This window comes from Ciona intestinalis, chromosome 1 (genome assembly GCF_000224145.3).
Source record: "Ciona intestinalis chromosome 1, KH, whole genome shotgun sequence".
Classification (NCBI taxonomy): Eukaryota; Metazoa; Chordata; class Ascidiacea; order Phlebobranchia; family Cionidae; genus Ciona; species Ciona intestinalis.
In genome coordinates this window covers 511,301-531,966 of record NC_020166.2, presented here as the reverse complement: position 1 = coordinate 531,966, position 20,666 = coordinate 511,301, and the positions used below count along the sequence as shown (strand labels likewise).

The following is a 20,666-nucleotide window of genomic DNA, read 5'->3' as shown; positions in this document are numbered from 1 at the left end:
CTGGTTTTAGATTCGACAGTTGAAATATGAATAAACAGGTGTAAATATGATATTTAGTAAGCACATTTTACTTTCTGAGTTAAAAGTAATAAATTAAATAAATAACCAGGCTTAGTCTTATGCACAGAAATTAAACTGTAACCATATTTTTATTTTGTTACAGATTTTCTTATAAGATAACAATCACCTGGCATAATGTTGTGGGAAAAACATCGGATTTACCTGGAATCTTGTTCCTAAACAATGTTTGACACAAAAACTTGTAAAAAACTTTCGATATTCAAACAAAACGAAGAAATAATGGAACGAAAAATGCCGCTGGATCGCAGAAAGTCAAGCTGCATTAACCTGAGACTAAACTTGTCGCTTTTGTGTTTCATGATTTTATTTTCGACTTCATATTCAAGTTCTACCCCGTCTACTATTGTATCGTGTCCATCTCCATGCACTTGCTCGTATAAGGAACGACTCGTTAATTGCAGCAACAGAAGTTTAAGGAAGATACCATTAATACCACCGTGGGTGTCTATATTGTAAGTTCACATTTATCTTGCTTTCATTTATAGTCAATTTCTCATGTTATATTTATATATAATATGAATTTTGGGTAATGGGTTAACTTCGGCCTTTTATTCTATAGTTATAATTTATAAATACCCAGGTCTCATGGTATGACTGTGAAACTCCTACAATGTAGAGTGATAATGACAATAAAACAGTTACTTAACGATTTATAGTTTCCTGTATTGCTTCCTTATTTAAACCCTGTTACAACAATTTATTTGAAACATTGTGATTATTATTCTAACTTTAAATTTAAATTCCTTTCAGATCTTTAAGAAACAACAAGATAGAGGCAACTGCAGTGAAACAACACACGTTTATGAATTTACCAAACCTACTAGAACTGTAAGTACTAAGTAATTTCCTTATCCAGACACATTGTGTTGCACACCATCAGCATGTAGTGAATATGTTTTTCTTAAACCCTTGAAACTCCCAAATCACTAAAAGCTACCACATATTTAAACTGATGCAAAACATAAAAGTTATATAATATATTTAGGTTAATTATTCTCCGTATGTAAGTTGATAAATATGACGCACTTACAGTCTCTAGTTTTGTTATAAACCCTTAAGCTGGGCTGTGTATGAATTAGACCCTGTAGTGGCCGATATTCTTGCTGTGTATTGTAATGTGTGAAAAGTAAAATTTTCATGAATAATTTATCAAATGCTGACGCATTACCAACCTTGTTGTTTTCAAACTTGCTTGGAAAAGGTTATATAGTTATATACACATAAGTAACATTTTTCTTATTTGACTACAGTCTGTTTCATTTTAACTTAAAAATGTGGATTGTGTGGTTTTGTACCAATAGCAAAGTGTGTATACTTGGTATGTCTACAATATGCGGGTACGATCTTTATTTCTTTGTTTTTCTTTATTGCACATGCATTTTGGAAATTTTAGGCTCCAAATTGTTTGCTATTTAGTTTTTATTTAAAATAAGCTTATTTAATTTGTAGTCCTGAGTAAGTTTCCATAAATTGTAAGTTCTCGGTTCTTTTGGGCAAAACTTTAATGAATCGCTTCATAAAAGCCTCCAGCTGTGCCTGCTGATCCTTCACAAATTCAACCAAATATTTTTCACCAACATAGCAGGGTGCTTCTTATAAACCCAAGTAAATCTACTAAAATATTCCTTTGACAGCGCAGTGTGATATATTAGGGAAGAATCTATATTCTGACTCATTAGTTATGTTCGGTTTAACAGCCATGCTTTTAAAAAGATGCTCTTTTTTCCTACATTTTGTACATAGTACCTTCTAACCACTGTTTAATATTATTTTTAATTGAGGGAAAGCATTGTTGTTTATGTGATTTGGCTTGTTGAGTTTTAAAGGATTTTAACTTCATAATAACTGTGGGTTCCCTTTATGATTTTTAACATTCATTGACTCATATCCATAACACCACGTAGGTGTCTACACAAACACAAGTGTGAAGTGTGAACATGTATTATTGTTAACACAACCAGTGTAAACCTAAGGTGTGAAAACCTTCTACATAAACCCAAGGTGTGAAATCATGTTAACTTTGCCTGTGGCACAGTCACATTAACTTGATAAATCACCTCATGTTTTACACCAGGTGCGCTTGTGGCCTCATATGTCATAAATATACCAAGTTTACCAACCATTGAAATCTTCTATATTGCCATATGTGGCTAACTATTTAAATATAAGTTACGTTCAGAACATTGTACAAATATATAAATAAAGATATATTTTATGCAGAAGTTTAAAATCCCTAATTATAACAACTTGACTAATTTAAATAATAACCCAGTACCCAGCCATTTCTAATATTAATATTACCTTGAATATCCACAATGGCAACATAGGGCGCCGCACAGCTGTGTAAGCATCCAGTGTTTACACTTTAAAGTAATAATAATCTTTACCTGGGCAGACTTGGTATTAGCTTATCGTGGTTGCGTTTATATTCCAATACACACACAAGTCTGGTATAATTTAAGACTTAACTATCTTCCACACACCTGTACACTTAAGACTCTGAAGCATTTCCAAGCCGTGTATTTTGTTTACAGGACCCAACTTTAGTTTAATACTATTAATAATAATATTAATACATTGTCAAATTTCTTAACAATCTTTGTTGTTACAATCTTATTTTATTTTAACGTAAAAATACCAATTGCAACTTTGATATCCAAGTAATGTTTCTTACTTTAAACTCAAAATGCAGGAAAATTATTTAAAGTTGATTTGTATAGCAGCAACAGTACTGTATGTTGTACATCTGTCTAAACCCCTCAACCCCCAGTATTTAAAGTACAGGTCCATATTTAGTTAATATAAAATGTTTTTAATATAAACCACACACATGTAATACCACCCACCCCTTTACATTCAACCAAACTTCCTGTAGTTCTACCAGGATGTCGCCAATATCCGTTTAATTTGTTATCCTAGCCCCAATAAGTTGCTATGTAATTTGCCCATTATTCAGTATATTCTGTGAGGGTGAGGTCCCACGTGATATTTTCTAGTGTCTCCACAGTGTGTTTATACATTAAAAAGGTCGAAGTGTTCTTTTTGTTGCATGATTGCCCCTTAGACACAATATTAAAGGTCTACCATGGCCTAGTCTGCATATAGTAGATACATATATAATAATACATTGAATGGAGTTCCCTAACACCTATGTAGGTTCGTTATTCTCCTATGCCCCCTCTTAACTAAACCACTCCAAGTCTAAAGTTGTCGCTGAGTGCAGATGCTCGTCACATCTCGAGTGTTGCGTTCCCACTTTAAAATCAAAACTAACACAAACACAAACCTAATATAAAAAACAGGTTTCCATTTTTTTTTCTTTTTTCTTGAATGTTTTTCTTTTAAAAGTAAAAACGTTCCCGCTATAATAATGTAACACAATTTTATGGAATAAAAACGTTTTGCTGGAAGTAAAAACTACTCACAATACAACTTTCAACTTTTCAACAGAGATTCTACTTGTATTATCATATGCTTAGATTGGAATTTGTAATGTATATATTCAGTATATAATATACCACATGTATATATTAAATTGTTTAAAAATCCAATTTTATCCAAATTAAATAATTTTTGCGAAAATTTTTAAATATTTGTGTTTGTGGTTTGAATGCATAGCAGCTGCTTCTTTATTACGTCACACATAGCAATGTTAACAACCAATGAACCGTTTCTTACTTCACGGGTTTTGTTTGACAAGATATCGGGTTCGGTTTCGCACCTTAAGTCGAGCAATTAACGCCTTTTCTTTGTCCGCACCTGCGGGTATTGTTACGTCACAAGAACACAGATTCCAGTTTTTCACATGATCCAACAAAACGCGGGCGATCGTAAATGGTTATAACACACACGCTCGATAATAACTTTGAGTTTATTGGGTACTTAAACGGGCATTGCTCGCAGTAATGTTTGCGCCTAACCACCTAACTACCTACAATTTAATTTTCCGTTTAACGGTTACGCGCGCGCCAATATATCACCATACATATATTTCACTGTGCAAGGTATAATGTGAAAAAACTTAAAGGTGTAATGTGAAAAAACTTTAATAAAATCAAATATCCAAAACGAGGAAAATTTGTTTTGTAAAATAGATCATTTTTTTGCGTGCCGACGTTTCGACGTAATATATATAAATCGTCCAAGCAACGTCACAATTCCCCTTTATTACGCAACTATAACTTAATTGTTTCACGATTAGGTGTTAAGTTATTGACGTCATTATAACAGCTGCTGTATAACCCTGATGCCCTTGACTAACCACAATGTTTATATTAAGAGGTGTTTATGTCAATGTGATATATGGTGTGTTTATACCAACGTCCCATCCAGTGTTACGTCACATTAACACTTTCTTATTATTTTTGTTACGTCACATTTACACCAATGTTTCTTGGGTTAAATATATTATCGACTGTGAAATGCTCCATTATATCTGTTTAATTTTATGGCACACACTGTACGGGGTAAGATGGGTACCGTTACTCCGGTGGCTATCCCATGTTTTCTAATCGTTTTTTTACCATTTTGGCTTTTATCCCGCTCAACTATAAAACAGAAAACTTGTACCATTTTACCCCACCCGAATATATATATATAAATATAACATAAGACAGTAGACACCATTGTTACGTCATAACACCATTGTTACGTCATAACACCTCTTTCTCACAGGGATCTGAGCGACAACGAGCTTCGAACGCTAAGCGTATCTTTCAGCGGAAGTCCTTTGTTACGTACATTGTAAGTGCTTTATTACGTGTAGCAGCCACGGGAACACCTGTGTCGTAATGTAATTCTACTTTATAAGGCTCGTATACAATAGATAGGGGTTAACACATGAATATTTAATACCATTGCTACTTATGTGGTTGTGGCAGCGACAATCACCATTGTGTTTGAATTGCTTGTAAACCGATGGATTAACAATTGGTGTAACTATTGTGTGGGTGATAAAATAAAGGTTGGGTTGCTGGTAGCTATTCCAGTAGGTGGGGTGAACATGCATTTTTTATATAACTTTAAAACAAACCAAACTTAAGCACGTATGGGTTAGGGAAACCTGGGGGGGGGGGTCTCCCAGTAACTTTACGCATATTTTTTACATTTACAGACGTTTAGACACTTGTTCATTGGTTGCCATCCCTACGATAGAAGCGACGGGCCGGCCCAACATAACTACACTGGCATTGTAAGTTTGTTATGTAGTTTATTACTGTGTTGGGGTAGTGTTATGTACATGGTGGTTACTGGTTCATATAGATAAGGTATTGCATTCACGTCACCTTAGCCCGTTACCGCTACGTTACATTCTATATGGGTCCTACAACGAAGCCATAGGACCTGGGATTTAGACCAGGGTTCCCCATTACCGCAACATTTGTTTAGACTTATACAAATATAGTGTAGTAAAAAAAACGTGTAATGGGTAAACTATAACTGCCCAAGTTGCCCTATATACTGTATATTATCAATGTTTGAAATAGCTAGAGACAGTAAACGGTGTACGTTTAATATAAATCCATATAATTGCCACCAGACAGTACGTGATCCTACTCTCTGTTAGCTTTTATTACGTCACACTGTTCATTTATTTGATAACAATGGCAATACATCGTCACAATCAAATAAGTAAATAGAAGAAAACCGCGCACGAAAGTTAAATGAACTATCCGTTCGTTCCCGGGCATTGGGACATGCGGGTGTTGGAGTTGAAGGCACGCGTGTTAACCACAAGGTTTAATATTCGGTTAAAATAAATCTTATTAAATAATGTGGTTCAATTATTATAACAAGTGGTATAAAAGTCTTGCAAACCTACTTTAGAGTTGGGTATGGTTTCAGCATCCGGGCTGTGCAAGGCTTATAGTGAGATACAAATGAATTGGGGATTGATTGCGATATTTTTAATACGAATAAATGTAACTTAATTAACCTCGGCGGGGCAACGACGGTCGTTATAACGCGGTTGTTTCGTTTCATACACCTTATGAGATACCACGTATGTAACTTTGTGGGTGATTGTGCCACGACTAAATAACATGTAATAGGCAAGAATATGAAGAAACCGTAAAACAATCTCCATCTTTAACGGGCAATGAGCTTTGTGTTATAACTTCGTGACGTCACACCGACAGCTGGGGATTAATCGTCACAATAACCTTGATGACGTCATTATCGTCAATCATTGTGATTGGGGACGGATTAGGATCTTATTATTATTGAGATTTATTTCACGTTTGCTCTAAATCCTGTGGTATTGAATGTTCTTTAGTGCTAACAATTTTGTAAGTAGACCGTTATAGAAATGTTGACTGAGTGATTAAAACATAAAAATATGCAATAGAATTGTTGCGTTGTATAAATAACGTCGTTGTCCCCCCACGCGAGGATAAAAAACAAGTAACATTCATTCATTTAACATCAAAATATACCTTTTATATTCAACGTTATAAAAATATCAGGATAATATTTTACATTTAAATATTCGCTGCGTTTATTAAATACGAAGTATGTTTTGTATGTAAATTCAATTATGTTTAGCAAGCTGTTGAAATGTATTTGTTGTTGTTATGGTTCGTAAAAAAGTAATTCTTTAAATAAAGTTTATTCTGTTCCCCCCATAGACACATACAGGCCGTTATACGATTCCACCATGCTTAGTGGTTAGTGGTGGGAATATATGGCAATTGACAAACGTAACAATTTGACCAAAATAGAACTATTTTCTCACATCCTTTATCTAAGTAACCCATACTATTCTGCAACGGTGAGGTTCTATAGCGAGGCACGCCATGTGATTTAGGCCAGAGTTGGCTCATTCATTACCCATACATTGCAAAAGCACACAGCATGGCACGCCATGGGCCTGAGATTTGTGCCAGAGTTGCCCCTTTACCCTAACACCTATATAACCAATATACCATACCACAGGTCACATAATATCATCACGACGATTGATGGCTTAACTGAATGGCCATCCTTGCGTGTATTGGATCTTAGTTTCAACACAATACGTGGAATACGAAGCAATACTTTCATAAACCAACGAAATCTTACAGAATTGTGAGTTAATTGTTTCGTTGCTGTTGATACTAGGCAGAATATGTGTTGAAACTGATCTGTTATATTACTTGAAGTTTATTGACCAACGTTTTACTTCCAATTAGATGTACCCTTATGCTATATAGGAATATAGTATACGTTAGAATATATTATTTCCTACACGGATATTCTACATGTAGTAGGGTGGGGTAAGATGAGTTAACAAAGAACGTTCGAAGAATTCTAAAACCGTAACCTCACAACTCCCATAGGCCATTGTTATTTGTTTAAAACACATCTGAATATTATGTGCTAAAGGTGTCCCGTCTCACCCTATAGTACTAGTACACTGTGTACTAGTCTTTCAGTTGGAATTTATCCCCAACAACAACATAGTTGTGGTCCCATATACTAGCAGTGAATGCTTTATGATATTTGCCGCGCATTACAATATTAACGTTATTATAGTCGTTAAAGTTTCCACTATAACCTAGGTACCTGCATAAGAACAACATCACAACGGTAAACGAGCATGCGTTCGCTGGGTTGGTGTCGCTTGAAACTTTATCTTTGGGTCGAAACCGGATTGGAAACGGCCGGAATGGACTCAAATATTTCGCACCATCTGAAGTGCTTGCTTCGAATGCCGAATGCATTGGAAACCTCAGCAAACTAAGATTCTTGTGAGTAGGGTGGGATTCGAACCCGTGTTCCTTTGTTATCGTAACCATCAAAATTCTAAACTTTAACCACCTAATCACACAGTGTAAATAGATGGGAAACCACTGGTGTAGCCAGTTAAGTCGTATATCCCCTCCCCTTGCCAAGTCATTCAGCATCGCTCAATATATGGATGTTTTAGCATTATGTTCTATATTTTATAGCAACCTTAACTATTCTGGTTGTTGCAGAATAGCATTTGGTGTATATACATGTTATGCATGTCTAGACATACGTAATCACTAATTATCGTTCTTATATTTAAAAACCCACAGATCCCAAATTCCCAACACATTAATATTATGACTCAATATATATATCATATATTTTAACAGGGATTTAAGCCGCAATCGAATCAACCACATTAAAGGCCTCGCATTCAACGGAATGTGTCAACTACGTACCTTATTATTGCATGGGAACCGAATCTCCAACCTTAAGGACGCTTCCTTCTACAGTTTAAAGGCGCTAACAACGCTGTGCGTATATTGCATATAATTGATCATCAATTTTATCTAATTGTGCAATTACGAGAATTGCTCAATTAAAGCGACTGTCTACGTCACAATAATCACTACATATGATGTTATTACGTCACAAATATGATTATTTTGTAAAACTTAGATTTTAAATGGAATAAATGTCTATGCGGTTACACGACTATGGATAATTGAGATTTAATAACTTTATTGGGTAAAGGTATTTCTTTGTTTGTTCTTTTTACACCGAGACGAGCTACGCTGTAGTGTAAACGCCGCTTAAAAGAACAAACAAAGAAATATCTACGCCCAGTGTTGTTCAGCGCAGGTCAGCGTAGATATTTCTTTGTTGTTTTTTTTTTCCCACTTTTAACCATTACATTATAACAGGCGTATGGACGACAACAGAATACGATCCGTTGATATGGGTTGGCTGTATGATCTCAAATCACTTGAAAAACTGTGAGTATTGTGATGTCATAATTCACATTGTGACACATCGTGTGAAAATCGGATGATTATGCGTTGCAAGTGTAACGTGTAATTTCAATGTGAAAGTGTAACGGGTTGATATATATTGCTCTAACTGCGCATAATGTATTAAATGCGCCGTATTGCGAATTCTCCTGCGGTTGCTACCAGGCATAACGTAATACTTGAAATAGTTCATATATTTCGTCTACCCTGCGACGAAACATCATTAGAGTAATTATATATAATATTGCGCATTTATTTCCAGTGGTTAGGAGCGTACGTTGTTGTTATATAACCAGGCATTTGAAATTGTAAGTTTGTGGCAGCTTCGTTTCACGGTCTTTAAATTAAAAACAAATCAAGTCAATGTATAAGCAAGATACGGTGACACGCGTCACTTGATAACAGCGCCCGTTTCATTGGGTTGAATCCACCGTTATATAGGGGAAACTACGAACCATGAAGAGACTATATTACCCCACCACCATATTTATTCTTATATCCTGCGTTTAATTGCTCGGTGGCGACTGATATCCTGGGGTTTGCTTTTGCGTGGTGCGAGCTTGTTTTTATAAGGGGGGGTTAATTAAATTTACCCCCAACAGGTGTTACGTCGTATGCTAGCCAGTGTTGCCGTTTACTGTGCACCCACCGTTGTAATACCCTGGGGTGTTTTGGTTTGGGCATCACTGTGAAGTTGATTTATTGGCATTTGTTTAAGTCAAGTTTTAATTAAATTTCGTTACGCCCGGCCCCGAATATTACGAGCGGTTTAGTAACGATAACGAAAACGGTTAAAGTTAATAAAACATAATGATAAAAGTGGTTATAATGTAGTTAGAATTAAGTAAAACACCTTAGTTAATTGGTATAAACAAGAAAAGGCGTTGTCTATGGGTTCATTAATTGAATATAATGGTAATTATTGTTAAACAAATTAATTAAAATCAACAATTAAATAAAATGGATAAAATTATTAATATTATTTTAAGCTTGATTAAACTAAAACTGAAACGCATTCGCAACAAATTTGAAATTAAATTTAGTTTAATCTTAAAATCATGTAATATAATTCGTATAAAATAAATCAAATTAAAAATGCTTCAAAATTATAAAGATTATTTTGACTTACTGAAACGCTATTGATAAGATTGAGGCGTGGTGTATACGTTAGTGTATGGGACACCAAACAATAGTCTTGTTTGGCCACCTGGACCATGCTCCTCGCGCGCTCCTTTAGGAGAAAGAAAGAGAATAAAAGAGTTTGTTTTCCCACTCCGGTGTGAATAGCGGGTGTTACTGTTGTGTTCAGCTATTCATGATCAAAAGGAATCAACGAGTCTCCCCCTGCCTCAGCTACCGTATGCTAAATATGCGCCAACGGTAACACGTAGCTTTATTTACCTCTTCGAATACGATAACAAACATCGAAAAGCAATAAGCTAAGAAACGGCAAAACGGCAAAACGAAGTTCGTTACGGCCTAAAATATCTCGTCTATTGCCCTATTAATATTAGCCACCGCCCACCTTTATATTATTATATGCTTAGTTAACTTTATGGTTAATTCGTGTAAAATTATACAACTATACAGTATAATATATATGTGTATTATAATTCGCATAGTATAAGCAACGTGTTTTGACGATCGTCGTGTGTTTACGTTTAAATTCCGTATTAAATTATTGTTCCGAAAAAGGGGACAAATTATGTAGTTATGACATAATATGTGACGTATTTATTCCCGTTGTTATGACGTAAGCATGCACGATCGCATTACGTCACAGCGATTAAGTAACAGATGTTCAATTATTAAATAGCGTTGTGAGTTCGGGTTGGTGTATAAGTTACCTTCACACGTGTGTTAATACCGTGGTTGGTGAAATTAAGTAAATGCGGTTGGGAGGGTGAAGTGAACGTGGGAATGTCGAACACTTGGCTGTTCCGCTCACTTTCACACACTCCCCAACCACATGTTGATTAACATAAACCTCGTTAACATTAGATGTGTGACGTGTTCAAACGCCTCATTTAATGTCACAATCATCTGCTTTATGACATCACTAATGGTTTTTCTAAACTATTTTTAAATGTTCCTAAAAAACTTACCAGATTTAAACATCTGTATGATTAGAATAACATTAATAATGAAGTATAACAGTTGATAGTATAACATCATAATAACAATATATTACAGGTCATTGTCTCGTAACAAAGTCAATTCAATTAGTTCTGGAGCTTGGAAACTATGCAAAGAAATTCGACATTTGTAAGTTTTTGAATTATAGTAGTTAGTTTCAAACTGGGTACTTTATATTATAAAACTTGTTTTTATTCTCGCTTGGTAAAAAAATGACATTATAACACAGGTGATCTGTTTCTTACAAGTTACAACATATGTAACTTTATGGGTGGTTGTTTTTTTGTATGGTTGATAATTTGGACAACCCATTAGTGACCACTGGGTTGGAGAAATATTTGTATATAGTTAGTAATGTCAACTCATCACACCTATAACCTCATGTATGTCCATGGGCTATGTTACTGCATATACCCAACCATATAACCCACATATTAATTACTTTACCTTTACATAAGGAATTTGAGCCACAACGACCTGACAACAATAATCAGCAAACAGTTTGAGTCGCTTACCGTCATGCAAACCTTGGATTTGAGTAGGAACGCAATAGTTGCGATGGAGAAGGAGGCTTTCTATGGGTTAAGGAAACTCAAGAAACTGTAAGTTGTAAACAAGCTTGTGCTGTTGTTTGTGTGTGGGTTGCTGCACCATCCTCAGTGTTAGATGAGACACAAGCTGGTCTTTATATAACACCCACTCTCATCTAACACTAAGGATGGTGCAGTTTCAGTCAATCAACTTTAACCATCCTCAGTGTTAGGTGAGACAAGAGTGAGTGTTACATAAAGACCAGCTTGGTACTTGTAACATTCACTCTTGTCTCATCTAACACTAAGGATGGTTAAAGTTAATTAACTGAAACTGCACCATCCTCAGTGTTAGGTGAGACAAGAGTGAGTGTTACATAAAGACCAGCTTGGTACTTGTAACACCCACTTCTGCATATGGCCTGTTTTATATTAACATAAAGGAAACCATAAATCACAATCTCCCCCTTTTAGCATAAACAGTTGTCCGTGTTTTACTAAATAAGTTGTCTTCGTTATACTACCATATATAACAACACACATTACAACCCCCCTCCCACAGTGTGTTGTCCCGCAACCTGATATCGAGCAGTGTTGAAGACTTGGGTGGAATATTTCGTGGTTTGGATTCGATTGAAACTTTGTTGATGAACAACAACCGGATCCGGTCCTTGTCCCCCGATACTTTTGTCGGCGCCGATAAACTTGTTTACCTTGACTTGAGGAACAATAATATTACTTCGGTGCAAAATAAAACTTTCCAAACCATGAAAAACCTGAAAAGGCTAAGAATCAACAGGTAGGTTGGTGGGACAGTATATACCAGGGTTGATGTTACTGCGTATATATTCCACTGTGTATAGTGGGTTGCTGCTGCTCTGTACATGCATGTGTGGTATACGTGGGCCTGTGGCACTTCCACTAAATGTAAAAATTACAACAAAAATTATATGGGGACTTATTATTATTTGGATTGTAACCAAAGGGTACAAGGTTCAATTCCCAACTCTGGTAGGTCCTGTAAAATCTAAAATGTAGCATTGAATTGAACAGGCACCTACTTTGTTACCAATTACTAGTATGTTTCACAGCTGGATTTATTTATTTTGTATTAAAATTATTTAGTTTTATTTACTTAACCCTCTGAATGATTATACAATCACACCCATATTACTCCCCCTCCTCAACACACAGTGCTGCCTTCTTATGCGATTGTCAACTTGCTTGGTTCTCCCAATGGTTAAGAGATTCGAATATAAACACGAGGTCTGAGGGCAACTGTAGATGTTTCCACCCACCAAAGTTAAAAGGAAGAAGGGTCGTCAATATCGGGTCCAATGAATTTGAATGCGGTAAGTGTTTATATCATGTTTGTTTAATGGTTTATGTGGTGTTTCTTAACCTTTCATGGTTCTTGCCCCTGCTTCTTTAATAAATTAACCTACATTTTTACATCTGTTATTTTATTCACCACTTTGCACCAATCGGCCTCTAAAACAACCGAGGTCATGAACATAGGTCTGCTTGTTGCCCCCAACAAATGCGACCGTTGATTATATTTTTATATTAATATTTATATTTACAAATATATCTCAATGTGTTCTAAGATAAATACCATTCTCATAACAGGGGAACACCCCATACCAACACTCCTCCAGCAGCCCAGTAAACTAACAGCTTACAAAGGGGAGAATGTGACATTGGAATGCAGTGCAAGTGCCACACTCACCAAGAATGTATCGAACGTTAAATCAAGTGCTTTGATGTCTGTTGTGTGGAGAAGGGGGAGGTCTAAAACTGTAAGTTGAACAAGTCTGTTGTATTTATATATATATATTTATGTATATGGAAACCAACTGTGGTATAAATCCTTAGCACTGGTTAGCTGCTTGCCCTGTAACCAGAGGATTCTGGGTACAAGGCTTGATAAGTCAGTCTGTTCCTACTGTGCGTGTATGTGTGGCAAGACACTTAACAATGGCAGTTCTCTAATCCAGTGGTCACTTATAAGTTGTTCGAATTGTCAGCCTACTCAGCCATTTATGAAAAACATGTATAGTCCAATGATACCAAACATTAAATACCAACATATACCGTCACACACACAGGTTATCCAGGAATCCCAAAAGATTCGAATCAGAAAACCTCAACGTATTGAAGGCGGCCACATATTTTTCACAAGCTTTCTTATCCTTTATGATGTCACATATGATAGTGATGATGATTACAGGTGATTATGATGTCATAGGCTAAGTTAAATCACTATTATATATGTGTATGTGTTGTAAAAACAATTGTGTTTTTTTCTCCCATTTCTACGTCTTTACGATCCCATTGTCCAATGCGTGGCCCACATGGGTTGGCGAGCACAACACCTTGTGGTTAGTGTGTCTGCCTCTAGCTCAGAGGTTATGGGTTCAAGGCTTGTTCCTGCTACCATTGCTTGTTATCTTATATGTGTGTGTGTGTAGTGTGATTGATATTTTTAATAAAAATAGCTGCATATATGTGAATTACTACACCTACATCCATCATAATGTTTATTATTCCACCAGCTGCGTTATAAGCAATGAGTTCGGGCACGCCAAGTCCACCCCTGCTGCTCATCTTAGTGTATACGTTTACCCAACAATTACTAAACAACCTGAAGATAGAACGGTTAAATCTGGTTCGGAAGTTATCTTTCAATGCCAGGCATCGGGACATCCTATACCTGATATCTCGTGGCAGAAGGTGAGTGAATATAAGGGGTTTTTCTTGGTACCTTATAAGCAAGAACAATGTGTTGGAGTCATGTTATAGTAGTTGGAACAACTTGTATTCACATATATATACTTGTTTGTATATGGAATATATATTTGGGAAATAGGCAACTCGGCTGTCTATTAACTTCTGCATTGGACAATAAATGGTAGAACCCTCTGCTGAGGTAATAGGCAACTTAATTCTGGTCCCATTGAATAGCTTACTGTAATACCTTCCCCATGCAGCATAGTAATGTAAACAGTTCATACACCATGAACCTCAAGACAGAATCATATAAAAAAACTATGTGATAAACAGTTGAAAATTAATGTTTGGTCCCCAGGATGAACCTTAGGACCGACTTTAAATCATGTGAAAATCTTTTGAATTACATGCAAAACTATGTGATAAAGTGATGGGAAATGAATAATCTTTTTCCCCCAGGATGGAGGTAGTTCCTTCCCTGCAGCGCACGAGCGTAGATTGGTACGGACGCAAAGTAAAGATGTAAGCGAACCTGGTATTGCTCTAACTGTGGACGATGGTGATGTCATGGATGATGATGTCATCAGGTTGAGTGATGTCATCAGTAGCGATGTCATACCTCGCAAGCGTAAGAAGAAGTTGGAATTAACTGAAGACGCCCCGCTACATATAAGTGAAGTACAACCTAAGGACGCAGGGGTTTATACATGTACGGCTAAGAGTGTGGCTGGTGTACAAAGTGTGTCGGCTACACTAACTGTGCTGTGTAAGTATCTGTGTTATGTTGTACATATATAATATATATGTATGTGTATTCCAAACAACTATATGTTAAAATTTTTGTGTTTTGTGAGATATTGATTATTAAGATACACTTACTAAATGTATATTATGATGTATTCCCAACATTTTACTAAAGCATTGGTCCCAGGACACTGTATGTTCTTCATAAGTGATGTTCTGTGGCAAGGCATCCCATGGAACCTGGGGTTTAGGCCACTAAGCTTTAGACTATGATATATGCCTAAACATAAACTATTGCAGCAAATGGGCAATGACATGAACTTACCATTATTCACATTGCAGATCCACCTATAGTGGAAAAGATGCCTGACAAGATAGAAGCAGTGAAAGGTGGAAATGCTGTGTTGAAATGCATGTCCAGTGCTAACCCGGCACCCCAAGTTACATGGTTGTTAAATGGAGGTGTATTGAATGGGACCACGCGCCATTTCTTTGCAGCTGGTGACCAACTGCTTGTTATTGTCAACTTCTCATCATTAGACCAGGGAGAATATGCTTGCTCTGTTACTAACTTGTTGGGTACAAGAAGGTCATCAAGTAGAGTCGTGCTTGTGGAACGTGAGTTGTGTGTGGGGTTTGTGGGGGTTTTATTCTATATGGGTGAGGTCATGCAGGGAAAGAAGCCATGGGACCTTTGATTTAAGCCAGAGTTGGCCCTTTACATAGACATAGGGGTTACCATAGTTAAGTGTCTAGACTGTTTTTGGCAGGTTTGCTAGCACCCCAAGCTTCATCATGTTTTACTGAAGACCTCACCCTTATAGAATAGAATCTATTTTTAGTGTCTATAAACTGCCTCAGTGGGGTATAGATGGTAGCACTCTGGGTGTTGGGGTAATAGGTCAATATACCTACATATCAACATCTGTTATCCTATGCAGTATACACTAACCTCCACATATAATATTCTACACACAGATCTTAAAGAAGACACCAAACGTCTTGGTTTATGGGACGAGTTCTTTGGTGGTAACGGTATCGTTATATTGGCCGTGTTCATATGTGTGTTGGCCACATCACTTGTATGGTTGATAGTGCTGTGTTATACAAAGAGGAATCATGAAGGGGCTCCAAGTACTAATACAGGTTTGTGTATTAAATATAGTTAATGTATATTGCTCCAACCCAGTGGTCACTATCCGGTCTCGTGGCGCAGTGGTTAGAATACATGTGGGTTCGAGGATGAAGTTTGCTATTATTGTGGGTATATATGTGTTATGGGGAAAAAACAGAAAAATAATTACCCGCAAAGTTACATACGTGGTAACTTGTAAGCGGGCATGAGGTGTATAAAACATAACGCCTATGGTATAACTTTAACACCCAACCATATATACTCAACACCCAACCATATATACTCAACACCCAACCATATATACTCAACACCCAACCATATATACTCAACACCCAACCATATATACTCAATACCCAACCATATATACTCAACGCCCAACCATATATACTCAATACCCAACTATATATACTCAACACCCAACCATATATACTCAATACCCAACCATACTGAATAAGTTACAAGAAGAAATAAGTTACATTTATTCAACCCTGGGTTTGAATTCACTATGATGTAACATTAACACCATTATGACATCACAGAGAGCACCGACTTCCAACCGGTTGATTCGTCATCGCATGGTTCATTGGATAAAACTATGATGTCACTTCCTGTCAACCATCATATGCATTCCAGAACAGGTGATTATTACGTAGATAAACTTGTTTATTATGTCACACATATATATATGCATATATATGTTGCTGCTAAAAATATTGTTGTTCTGAAAAGGATCTTCTGGCAATTTTGTAAATCTTAATGCACCCTGTTTTGGCACCCTGTTTAGGTCATATGTCGTTGAGTGCCCATTTACACATAATGAACAGTTAAAACGTAAAAAAACGCACTTGCAAAAATTTTTAGAAGATCCCTTTCATGCTCCCTGTATATAAACCACATATTAGACAATTAAGCATTATACGTCATCATCATCTTTATTACGTCACAGACATACTTCCCACCTCACACCAACGTCACAATTTCCCTTCATTATCGCGAAGCTACGTCGACCCGGGTATTCCCCGCCACGTCACGAAACATAGATGCGACAAACACCGGACATTACAACAACACCCTGTGCGTGCAGTGTCGGCTTCCCATGTACACAACATACGTGTGGAACATACACAACCACAACATTATAGCTCGCAATGCTTATCCAGTCCCTCATGCCAGGGCAGTGCGAGGTGTTTGAACAATAGACCGCAGAACCCAGCCAAGCGCCGACCGTTACGCAGACGGCCACAAATGGACACGGACCGTGAAGGCCCATTTTCCAGCGACTCTGAGCCGGGCTCTGTGCTTACTGCTGTTGCTAGGCAACCAGTGGTCGTGTCGTCGGCTCGCGTGGTCGAAACGTCATCGTTGAAACGGGAAATCCTCGAAGCCGAGCCTTTACTCCACCCGCCACCTGTGTCTTCAATTTCACAATTCACATCCAAGGACTAACAGTGGATACAAACGTTAACGCTACACTGTCAATCAAGTTTGTAATCTATGCTGGGCGTAGATACAACAATCAATGGGCACATATTTTTGAAAAAAATCATTGAGCACGTCTGTTTATTTAAAAATCATTGGGCACATATTTAAACTTATTTTATCAGCTGATGCATATTTGCAGCCTAGGTCCATGTATTATTGCTTGTGTAGCGTTAGCTTTAAACTGTGAAGATATTTTCTATGTTTCACCATACACCAAGTCGACGTCACAATGCGCATTATGCGCTGTACTTCAAGCTATGAGATTTTGAATGTGATTTTCCCAACATTGCATTTTTCAAGTGAGCGTATTTTTATGAGATCGTCGATATTATTGCTGCGTCATGTTATGTAACAATGTCCATTATGTGTCACAACTTTTAAATAACACAATCCAAGTTGAAGTTGTGTTTGATTTGAAAAGTGGTAGTTATTCAAAGAAAAAAAAAACAATTTTCAGAAGATCTCTATCAGAAGTATCATACACCTGGCTGTGACAGTAAGTTAGGTTTATGGTTTTAAGTCTTATTTAAGAGAGTCAGTTTGACAGAAGAGAATAGAGCTAAGTTTCCAGAAGGTCTAACAGCAATTGTTTAACCCAGTGGTCACTAATGGGTTGTCTAAATTATCAACTATACATAAAAACAATCACCCATAAAGTTACATACGTGGTAACTCGTAATCAGGCATGAGGTGTATGAAACCGAATACCAGTGTTATAACGGCCGCTCTTGCTCCGTGAGTACATAAATCACTCATCATTCAACTTATTCGTCCCCGTGAAAAATATTGCGTACGTGACTCCGGTGTTATTGGGTATTCCCCCTCCGTACTCATCATGACTGTGCGTTTATTGTTTGCATCGTAACCTGGCTGCAATTAATTAGTGTGGCTATCATTAATGTTGTAACGTGAGTATATAAGCCTTGTATAGGGTGTTGCTTCACATAGTTGTAGGTTCACACCGTAGTTAACAGTTTAATTGAGTTCATGTAGACAAAAACTATAACTACGTTGTTTTTATTTTTGCAGAGAGTTCTTGACTTGCCTTGCAATTAGCATAAGTTTGTTAATCAATTATTACAATGGCACACCAAGGCGCCCCCCTACCTGTGTTGGAGTAAGTCGTTTTGTTGTCAAATTGAATATATATAACATCTAATTAATATATGTATATAACATAATAATACTAGTTTATATAGCATTCCCGTCAATTAAGATCTGTTGCATGAAAGCCAGTATATGTTATTTTTATGCCCGCGCAGCCGCGCTTACACTTGTTAATTACTGGCGTCCAAGGTGTCTGTTTGATTACAGTTGCGAAGTTTAAAGAATTGTTAAAACAAAAGACAGGATATAGCGACAAAACTACGGCTGTTAAAATTTACATATTTACAGTTAAAACATATGGCATAGCTAAACGTTTGTAAACAAAACAGCGACTCCCAGAAGATCAGCGTTGGTGAGTTAAAAGACCTTCTTGCTAAAAGTGATCCCTTGGTTGTTGACGTGAGGAATCCAAGTGAGATTGAAGCTTCCGGATCCATTGGAAGCAAAAAGAATATCAATATTCCTATCACTGATTTAGGTGAAGCTTTGATGATCAAGTCTATGTTTGTGTTTCATGGATGATTGTTGTGACTTTTTTTTATACTACGACTCTACGAGGGTAGGGCAACAACAGTTGTTATAACTCCAGGTGTAAAAGGTGTTTTGTGCCATACGTCTTGTGCATGCTAACAATTTACCACACATTTTGAGCCACTCTTAGTGACCGCTTGGTCGAAATAACAATGTTAGCACCGTGGTAGCATCGAGCCTCGAACCCGTACCTCTGGTCTAAATAGTGAGCACTCTTACCACTTTACTAATGCTTCAGTAACGAGTAAAACAAGATTTGAAAATCTAAAGTTTAAACTCTCACAGATAAAGAACTAAGTCTAAGCAATGATGAATTCAAGGCTAAATATGGGTTGGACAAACCCCAGGGTGACGGGTCTGATGTCATCTTCCATTGCATGAAGGGGGGGAGGGGTTCAAGGGCTGTTGTTGTGGCTGAAAAACATGGCATGAAAAAGTAAGGCAACTAGTGGTATGTATGTGTGGTTTACTACAGCAGTGCGCAAGAGTTAAAATTGTCAGGAGAGAACTTTACTGGTAGAGGTTATTAGTTAAAGCATTTCAGCAATTGAATATTGCGGTCAAACTGCAGCTTAAACTTCTTGACAGTGTACCACTCTGGTAGAGTCATAATCAGTGTGAATGGTTGTGACATACAACGATTTATTTAACTATATTACACTTGCAGGGCACGTAACTTGGAGGGTGGATATGGTTTGTGGTCTTCACAATAAATCAACATATTATAACAACCAAAGTTTTCACCAAAGTGTCTATGTTTATATAAGAATTCTTAATTGCATTATCTTTCCAAAATAAGCCTTTTATGTTGCTGACTATTTGTTACTGTACCTTGCCCAATTAGCTATAAAACAATCAAATGTCGATTATGGCTTTATGTAAACCCACAGCACACTTGTATCCTCTAGGTTTGTTTGAAACCACTTTTATAAAAAAACGTTTTTCATTTTATCAGAACACTAGTTTAAATATGTTCGTAATTTATCGGTAATTAGTAAAAGTTTTCTACAAATTGTAGACATCAATACCGAATGTGAGTAACTGGCCTGTTTAATAGAATTATCATTTTTGCTCAAACAATGGTTTGTCTGGTTTACAAATAGATATTAATTAACCGGTTCACTAATAAGTATTAATTAACGTGTGTTTTGTATCGGTAATTATTGTTTGTAACCTGACTAATCATAAACATTTGAATATCAATATTGCTTCAAGCCTGTAACCCTCATAAGCATGACAAACATGTAGGAATTGCACTTATTGGGATGTTATATTATGCACAAACTTCAATTATTCCTAAATAAATCTTATCAATACAACATGGTTTCCACTCTCATGCGCACAGTCGAGTTGCTGAAGCTATTGTAGTGTGTGGATAAGCAGACATGGCTTGTTGGTTTGGTCATTTATATCCTTGTGGGTGGGAACTTGAGTCACTTATCCATGGTTGCCACTCCCATGCCCACAGTC

The 20,666-nt window shown here is 36.8% G+C and overlaps 2 protein-coding genes across 3 annotated transcripts; both read left to right on the top strand.

The window, feature by feature from the left end:
• The first annotated feature begins 167 nt into the window (after positions 1 to 167).
• Positions 168 to 17,959, top strand: LOC100177546 (leucine-rich repeats and immunoglobulin-like domains protein 3). The gene is made up of 20 exons (XM_002124720.5): positions 168 to 533; positions 832 to 909; positions 4,756 to 4,824; positions 5,195 to 5,272; positions 7,015 to 7,146; positions 7,620 to 7,808; positions 8,181 to 8,324; positions 8,715 to 8,786; positions 10,995 to 11,066; positions 11,396 to 11,539; positions 12,030 to 12,266; positions 12,662 to 12,819; positions 13,097 to 13,266; positions 13,576 to 13,697; positions 14,023 to 14,200; positions 14,657 to 14,963; positions 15,284 to 15,559; positions 15,920 to 16,087; positions 16,616 to 16,714; positions 17,023 to 17,959. The coding sequence occupies exons 1-20, from the start codon at positions 244 to 246 to the stop codon at positions 17,520 to 17,522; spliced, it is 3,483 nt and encodes a 1,160-aa protein (XP_002124756.1). The 5' UTR covers positions 168 to 243; the 3' UTR covers positions 17,523 to 17,959.
• A 563-nt stretch (positions 17,960 to 18,522) lies between these two features.
• LOC100180651 (rhodanese domain-containing protein CG4456-like) lies at positions 18,523 to 20,520 on the top strand. Of its 2 annotated transcripts, none has more exons than XM_026838399.1 (4): positions 18,523 to 18,675; positions 18,995 to 19,143; positions 19,482 to 19,647; positions 19,864 to 20,520. In XM_026838399.1, the coding sequence occupies exons 1-3, from the start codon at positions 18,641 to 18,643 to the stop codon at positions 19,634 to 19,636; spliced, it is 339 nt and encodes a 112-aa protein (XP_026694200.1). In that variant the 5' UTR covers positions 18,523 to 18,640; the 3' UTR covers positions 19,637 to 19,647; positions 19,864 to 20,520. The 2 variants fall into 2 exon arrangements, with proteins under 2 accessions (XP_026694200.1, XP_018666900.1); XM_018811355.2 differs by having other exon boundaries at positions 18,524 to 18,675; positions 19,482 to 19,632.
• The last annotated feature ends 146 nt before the right edge of the window (positions 20,521 to 20,666 follow it).

Excerpts from the sequence above, each read along its gene's own strand:
- LOC100177546 (XM_002124720.5), top strand. The coding sequence starts at position 244 with ATGTTTGACACAAAAACTTGTAAAAAACTTTCGATATTCAAACAAAAC. Across the intron at positions 13,267-13,575 it reads GAAGGGGGAGGTCTAAAACT|GTTATCCAGGAATCCCAAAA; the intron begins GTAAGTTGAACA and ends TCACACACACAG. Across the intron at positions 13,698-14,022 it reads GATAGTGATGATGATTACAG|CTGCGTTATAAGCAATGAGT; the intron begins GTGATTATGATG and ends TTATTCCACCAG.
- LOC100180651 (XM_018811355.2), top strand. The coding sequence starts at position 18,641 with ATGGCACACCAAGGCGCCCCCCTACCTGTGTTGGA. Across the intron at positions 19,144-19,481 it reads TATTCCTATCACTGATTTAG|ATAAAGAACTAAGTCTAAGC; the intron begins GTGAAGCTTTGA and ends AAACTCTCACAG. Across the intron at positions 19,633-19,863 it reads GAAAAACATGGCATGAAAAA|GGCACGTAACTTGGAGGGTG; the intron begins GTAAGGCAACTA and ends TTACACTTGCAG.